This window comes from Homarus americanus, unplaced genomic scaffold (genome assembly GCF_018991925.1).
Source record: "Homarus americanus isolate GMGI-L3 unplaced genomic scaffold, GMGI_Hamer_2.0 scaffold59232, whole genome shotgun sequence".
Taxonomy (NCBI): Eukaryota; Metazoa; Arthropoda; class Malacostraca; order Decapoda; family Nephropidae; genus Homarus; species Homarus americanus.
Window position 1 is genome coordinate 343,357 of NW_024717214.1, and position 8,240 is coordinate 351,596.

Consider the following 8,240-nt stretch of genomic DNA (forward strand, 5'->3'; position numbering starts at 1 on the left):
TATACTGAGAGAGGGAGATTTGTAGTCGTTATCACCAGGAGACATCGATCAACAGCAGCGTCCAAACACGATACAGTAGGATAACAAATATATATATCTCTGTGCTAGTTAACTTAATTGGATGCGATAAGAAAGCCAAATATTTCTAGGAAAATAATGTCAATCCTCAGCGGAGTAATAAACGGGCTGAATGCTGACTTCACTCGTGTCTGACAATTTTCCAGATGTGACAACGCCCAACACCAACCAGATATTTCGATTTTGTTGGTGTGAAATTCTGTTCTGGTCAGCCTTTATGATACGTCTCAGAATGAATCATAATCACCTTCATCCTAGTCGTGTTTTTATCTCAATCTGTCGCTGAAAAATATATACAATATTTTGAAGACTGGTTCAGCATTAAGGGTGATTATGGAGCAGTTGGTATGTACTACTAATACTACTACTACTACTAATAATAATAATAATAATAATAATTATAATAATAATAATAATAATAATAATAATAATAATAATTAACGGTTTATTGAGAACATGGCAGCTAAACGGTTGAGAATATTATACAATAGATGATATTGTGAGAATGGGGAGTGGGTCACTTGACTGTCAAAACTTCCTGTACAAAAAGAGAAGTAACATGGAGTGAACATACAAATTAACTACAGATATGGAAGTAATCTTGTTGGTCGCCGGGCAGTCTGTCATATACTGTACACAGTCCCCCGTTTACAGGGACTTATCATATAAACATTCCTCATATCATTATCTTTGAGATATTTGCTTTAATATTGTTTTAAATTGATTCTATTTTATGTTAAGTATTGCGAATTTTCTTCTGTCGAATGTCTACAAACACAGGGTTGCCACATTGCACAAAACCTGACGAGCCCCTGTAAACGCATTAGTGCAGGGGACTTTACACTGTGGCGAGTTGATAGTGGTGACGTCACACGGTACAGGGTTCACGACACTTCAAATTCTGACTCACGGTGGTGTGTTTTCTAGGTTGGGGAAATGTTGCGTTTGACTCAAAAGTTATTATAACTGATGGTTTGATGTGTTAGTTGTATAGTTGTTATCAAATAATTCATTTAATACAAATTTAACAAAGCTGATATACTATATAGGTACACACATATATGACTTACAATAGATAAATTTCAGTACCATTAAAATACAACTACAAACTTGTATATAGGTATATCTCGGCTCCATAATTTTCTTAAAACCAATACATGCCCAGTACTTGCCACCAGTTTACTGAGGATACAGTGTAGTAAACATACAGACATGGGGCCGAAGCCAAGAACCAAAAAGTCTGGCTTCCAGAAGCCGAAGCCGGCTTCAGCCCCATGACACGTTAATGAGTAAATAGAAAACATGTTCTACCATGTTAACAATACAATACAGGTTCATATTGACATTACTAGTTCTTGTTGACAACTGTTGTCAATGTCTGAACTACCATAACTTACTCAACCCATACAATCTGTTGTTACTAAAGTTAAAGGAAAATATTTATATACTAAATTATTAGATTTCTTTTTCCATTTTATAATTATATATAAGGTGATATTTTTTATAATGTCTTAGTCTTATACATTACAAAGACGACTTCACTACCATGGCGACCTTCGCACAGCAGTATGTCTTGTACACTACCACACATCTGTCAGCGCCTGTACTGTATTAATGACACACAGTTGTCAACACCTGTTCTTCAATCAGTGGTGCATCAGAGGCGTAACCCAACACCCTTGAACTTTGTACCCTGAGTAAGGAGACATACATTTATGACTAGCTTGATATCTTCATACTACGCCTACAAATTTATTCTGATATCGCACTCGTAGCTGTAATCAACATCAGCTGATATTTATACAATAACAAATCTTGTGTTTACAAATTAGATATTATTAATACATGGTAATTATGTTTCTTCCAACTTAAGTTAACAATTATACACCTTGTTGGCTTTGTAAAATAGTAGTGATTTTCTGGCAGCAATCTTGTGTTCCAAATAAGTGACACAGGGGAGAGATGAAACCTCTACTGTCGTAATGTTTATACACCGAGGCGTCTCCTTGTCATTGTGATCTATTATATACACGCAGGTGACACACGTTCTCCAAGGGCTATTGTATTGTGTTGTGATATCACGTGATTACTTGTATGAAAATTTTGCCACTGTCATTATGTTCTGCCACACAACCCTTATTTACCAAAAGACTTTTAAAAGCATTGATCATTCTGAACAGAATATAAAGCTCACATTTATATATGATAACCTTTTAATCAGCTCTATTTATCTCTTGAACTTTATAACGAAAATGTGCCGTGTTGAAATGCTTCATCTTGATGAACACTGAAGAAAACTTGTATTGATGTTATAAGTTTCATCTTTGGATTAATTCATTCATCGTGGAATTAAGAAAGTTTGTCTTTTGGAATATGTCGAATCTTCAGTCTTACGATCATCAGTGTTCCGTCTTTTCACTATTTCGTTTTGGGAAGTCTTTAAGATTCTTGTAGAGGACAACATTTTGCGGAGGAGGTGAACGTTGGCCCTGCGGTACTCCTGGCTGACCGTCACATACACCACCGGGGAAACACAAAACTGGGCCGAGAAGATGACAAGAAAGATGATCCAGATTGTTGGTAATATCTTGTCCACTCGAAGTATAAGCATGATGAAGTATGGCACGTTACATACAGTGAAGATGACGAAGATGACGAGGATGGTGCGCGTGACGTGGTTTCTCCAGTGGTTTATGGCATCATTTTCCTGTACGCCATCCACGGTTTTGTGTCGGCGGGAACTTCCTCGTTTCAAGAGCTGGACCTTAAAAGAATTTTTTTTAATCATCTTTCCAACTTTTCACTGGTATAGATTAAGCATAATAGTAATATAGTGTCTTGCAACATATAGCTACCTTGATGTACATGAAGATGTAACAAGTACTGGTGATGAAGAGGGGAAGACCGTAGGCGATGCTGTCATGGATACGATCGTAGGTGTCAGAACTGAGGGACACCGACAGCTGCCTTCGGTCATACTTAAGATCACCGAACACCTGTGTGATAGTCCACGTTGATTAAAAACCTTATATATATATATATAAGGATCATCTGAAAATTAGCCCTAGCTTATTTCACCTAATTAATTAGACACCCTAACGTTACCTGGAGAATAGGTTAGATTATGTTAGGTTTGCGTTATATTAAATTAGATTAGATTAGGTTAGATTAGGTTAGGTTCGGTTAAGTAGGCCTAAGCATTAGTTTATGTCAGGTAAGCGTTATGTTTGGTTATATAACGGATTAAGTTAGGTTATTCTGGGTTAGGTTAGGTTGGATTAGATTAGTATTAGGGTGGTTAATCGTATGTTGATATAAGTTGGGGCTAACCATCAGTGGAAACGAATAAGATATCATTAGCCACTTAAGGATTAGATCTTACTCTGTACAAATGAAGGTTTATGTAAGATGTATCAGAGAAGAGAACACTGTTATAAAAATACAACTTTTACATACACCTGAGTATAGCGGCAGCCAGAGGAGCGAAGAGTAGAGCCAGATGACCACTAAGCATACAGCCACCCACCGCTTCTGCATCAGTCGCTTGTACGTGTGGGAGTGCATCATCGCTAGCGTCCTGGGATCATAGATGACGACTGATTTTTAGATTTTACTACAGTCTGGATGAGGACACTAACGCTGACAAGAGGCCATAAGAGATCTCTACTGCTTAACACAGGATAATTATTAAGTGTCATATTAGTGGCGGAAATATATCTGACATCACCAATTATCTTTTGCTCGAAACAATAATTACCAAAAACCTTACCTGTAGTGTATACCTTAACTGTTGCCATCTTTTCAAATCATTCGTTTTACATGTTTTCCTTCCTGCCATTGACGTCATCACCTGGGTAAGGGTGTTGACCTATTCGCACTGACGAATCAACAGAATGAATGCGACGGAGTCTTAACCCCCAAGGGCTTATCAGTGTTGGAGCTGTACATGAGCCACTATCAAAGAATTAACAACTTACCGCCGCTGTTAATGCGAGTGGTTACTTTAATATGATGTCGAGAACTAACTTTGATGATACAACTGTCAATAAGTGTACCTGATGATGGCGACAGCACAGATGGTGTGCAGATGAACTTGGATAAAGATCAAGTTCATCACACGGAGAATGATGATCATATTCTTCGGGAAGGATCCCTCGAGCAGCACCCTAATGCCGTACCAAGGCAGGCCGAGGGCGTTGACTGGCACGAGGCTTAAGAGGAGGTTCACCATGAAGGCCGTGGAGGGGTTCTGACGGAGGTTCTTGTCCAACAGTAGAGCGGCAGCAGCTATTACATTACCTGGGAGTGACGCGAAGCCTTAGAGAAATATAGCTTATAGTTTAGTGTAATTAGTATTGTTTAAGTGTTGAATCACAGAATCAGAGACAAACAGTCATATAAAAAAAAGAGAACTTAAGAGATACGCACATGCACAGACACACACACACACACACACATACAAACACCCATATATATATATATATATATATATATATATATATATATATGCACATGCATACATACTCACATAATAATAATGGATGCCCCTAGTGTGACGAGGATGGCCGACGTGATTTTTTTAAGGTGTAGAAACTGTCGCCAACACAACAACCACACCCTGAGTTAACGAACTGCATGACCCAGTGTCAAGGAATAGTCCGAGAAGACCGGACAACTCTCCAACTACACTGGCTAACCATTACCCCGGAATACCATCCGCAAATCGATTAACATCCAGGTTCCCAATTACTACTGGGTAGACAGAGGCAAATGGCGTAAAGAAAATTGCCCATAGTTTTACCCTGCCCGGGGATCAAACCCGGGTCCTCTCGCTTGCGAGGTGAGCATGCTGACCATTACACATATACATACAAACACACACATGAACACATACGCACACACATATACCTACAAACACACACATGAACACATACGCACACACATATACATACAAACACACACATGCACACATACACACACATGCACACATACACACACATGCACACATACACTTACCAGCTAACATCCCAAAGAACATGTCTGCCTCATAATATCTTACCGATGGTGCCCACGACAGCTATACAGAAGCAGAACATCGCCAAACACAGTCGCTGCTGGTGAGTGTAGGGATTAGCCAGGACCGTCGTGTTGGCTGCCAGTGTTGAGGCAATAACCTCTTCCATTTTACCTTGACCAAAAAAAAGGAACAAAAGAGGTAATAGGCAAAAAAAAAAAAAGTCATCCATAAATTAATAAAACACGAAAAAGTCATAAAAATACTGTTTTCGTTGTTTATGTGTCGTTTTGGGTTTCATTATCACGAACAGTTTTGCTTCGTAACACACAAACATCATGAATTACGGAACAGAATATGAGGATCACCTGAAAAATCTGCATCCCAGCTTATTTTACCTTATGTGTGTGTGTGTGAGGGGGGGGGGGGGTTACTCACTGCACCGACCACTCCACTCTAGCCAGTGGTGGGTCTGTGGTTTTGGTGGGATTGATTTTTTTTTTAATTTTGCCACGTCCAGCGGCTAGTTTATTGTGCATCCCATACTCAGCCTGTGAGCGGCAGCGCAGAAGGATTACAGAGATCACAAAGGGTGTGTTTAACAGACCTCAGTGGTCAGGATATGGCATTGAGTGTTACTGAGTATTTCCTACACATTGTTTGCTTAGTTCTGTACATAGATGGTGACTTATTCACAACTGAGAAAGTTAAGCACCAGATATGTCAATTTGAAATATTTTCTCTGTAAAGAATAACGTGTCTTAAACTTAATTATTCAATGTATTATAGTTACACTCAAGTCTGGAAGGTGGTGCTGTATAAACTTTTACATATTCAAAATAATCGACAACAATTAGAATGTAAACTAAGAAACTGAACCACCGTTAAAAGTTTCATCAATAACTCTTGTAATTACCGCTGTTGGACACCAGAAGGACTTCCTATTAGGATTATGATCTAACGGACAGAATGAGATATTAATGTCTTACAGGTCCATCTGTGTCTAATGAATCACGACAGTAGATGTTAGTGTTATATATACTGTACAACCGAGGGTTTTAAGCGTCTACACTAAGTCAGTTCATCCTTTAGGTAAGAGGTCGGTAACCTACATCCCATATCCGGTCCTCAACCACTCTGGTAGATGAGCTTATAATAAAGAACATGTCAGAAACTTTGTTAAAAATAAACCAGCCGGCATGGAAGCCCTTGACGCACACAGTGATGTCTTCAACTCATGTAACCTGATAAAATGTTACACATGCGCTCCAGAGTCAAGCTTCCTTGATTTAAGGAGATGTACTGGTGACATGAGGGCAGTTTTGTGGTAACCTGCAGACCTGCGAACACATCTTTTCGACGATAGAAGATATGAAGACAAAGTTTCGTCCAAGGTTGACTGGTAAGATAAACAATACGGTAAACATCAACAGTGTGGCCGCCATTATGCAGACGGACACGTCAATATGAAACCATCTAACTCTAGAATTTCACTTTAGGTTATTCCACAATTACAGTGTGTAATACCATGCATAAATATATCAGTGTTATTAATTAAACAAACATAAAGTAATCTTGGCTTCGTTATCCCTAGGCGCGGCGCCTCTCAGTTATCGTTGTGGCTCCGGGCCGCCTCTCTCTCTCCTGACAATAGCCATCATGGCCAGGTATAACCAGTTTAAACCCACTGACTTAGGCCGGTCAGGAAGGACAAGGAGGGAGAGAGAGAGAGAGAGAGAGAACATTGTCTGGTAGTACTATCGGTAAACTTAGAGATTTCTGGTACTGTCATGGCAGATGTACAGTATACGAGTATATTCATTCAGTAAAGTCGTCATACAAGTTCACATTGATTCAGCCTCTATATACAGTACACAGACTGTATAGTTTGTATAAGGTATGCAATGTACAAAAACAATGGAGGTATACATTGTACGGTACATGCATAAATAGTGAGCTATACAATATGCATTGACGGTGTAGGTTTACAAACAATATACAAAGACAGTGTAGGCATACAATGGTCAACAGCAAGGATAACCAACAGTGCCATTATAGCGATGTTTAGCAATTAAATATAACGTTACTAATTCCAACTGATGATACTGATCATGTTTAGAACTATATTTAAAAGACTGAAGACTTACCCGTTATGACAGAACAATGATGGCGCTTCACTCTGCTCACATGAACAACAGTACGTAGTAGATACAAGTACGGCAGACGTACGCCAATATTCACAATGGATATAGGTAATGTGCGCCGGCCGTATCGATGGACTGTGTTGTTAATGGTTAGGTTAGGTTAGGTTAGTCAGAAAGAAGGCCATCTTAGTAACTATCATATAGGCTGCCCACCACGTTTGCGCATTAGGTTGTCGTACCAATGTCGTACTGAAGACACCATCTTATGTCAACATTTACGTCACAAGAACTTCCATATGTTGCACTACGCATATTACATGTTCTACAGCCATTAAATGACATGATATCATCCTCATGTGAGAGAGGCGTCTTGGTCTCGTGGCGCACTGAGAAACACTACTACACTATCTCATTAGTATTAGTACAGTACGATTGCTGGGCATGAATAATACTGTAAATAAAAGGATGGGAGTAGCTCCTTATATTACATGTGCTTAAAGGCAATAATACACTACACCAAGTACAAAGGAAACGGATATGTACCAAAATAAGATTTGTCTTTATTCGTTGGACAGATAAACCTTCCAGCTCCACCCGTGACGGCCTTTAAGATACGCCTCTGGCTGCTACAGTGTAATTATAAATCTGTGTATTTATAGTTTACTCTTTGAGGACGTAAACAGAGAAAGGAAGTTCTTCTGATACCAGCTAGTATATATACATACACTCCTCTACAGTATGTGTGTATATTCATTTTGTCTTTTAGGCTCCTACATTAACAGTAACTTTGGTATTTTCGGTATTTCTACTCCAGTGTTTGTTTTAATGCCTAAAATGTAATTCCAACGAAGCGATGAAAAAAATAGGAATGATTTGCGTAAGAAGTGACAAGTAAGTCATAGTGGCACATGAGTCCCTCTCCCTGACTTTGTTCGTCTCCCCATCCCTGCGTGCATGTTTCCTTTCCCTTTTTCAATCTTTCCGTTTGTTTCCCCCCTCCCACT

The 8,240-nt window shown here is 39.1% G+C and overlaps 1 protein-coding gene across 1 annotated transcript; it reads right to left on the reverse strand.

Annotated features, from left to right (window-relative positions):
* Positions 1-509: 509 nt before the first annotated feature.
* On the reverse strand, positions 510-7,663 carry LOC121858834 (protein trapped in endoderm-1-like). Its single transcript, XM_042355481.1, has 6 exons — positions 7,240-7,663; positions 5,138-5,266; positions 4,134-4,377; positions 3,535-3,655; positions 2,934-3,074; positions 510-2,842 (listed from the first exon to the last, which is right to left on the reverse strand). Exons 2-6 carry the CDS (start codon positions 5,259-5,261, stop codon positions 2,417-2,419), a joined length of 1,056 nt encoding a protein of 351 aa, XP_042211415.1. The 5' UTR covers positions 5,262-5,266; positions 7,240-7,663; the 3' UTR covers positions 510-2,416.
* Between the last annotated feature and the right edge of the window lie 577 nt (positions 7,664-8,240).

Excerpts from the sequence above, each read along its gene's own strand:
- LOC121858834 (XM_042355481.1), bottom strand. The coding sequence starts at position 5,261 with ATGGAAGAGGTTATTGCCTCAACACTGGCAGCCAACACGACGGTCCTG. Across the intron at positions 3,075-3,534 it reads GGCTGCCGCTATACTCAGGT|GTGTTCGGTGATCTTAAGTA; the intron begins GTATGTAAAAGT and ends ACTATCACACAG. Across the intron at positions 2,843-2,933 it reads ACATCTTCATGTACATCAAG|GTCCAGCTCTTGAAACGAGG; the intron begins GTAGCTATATGT and ends AATTCTTTTAAG.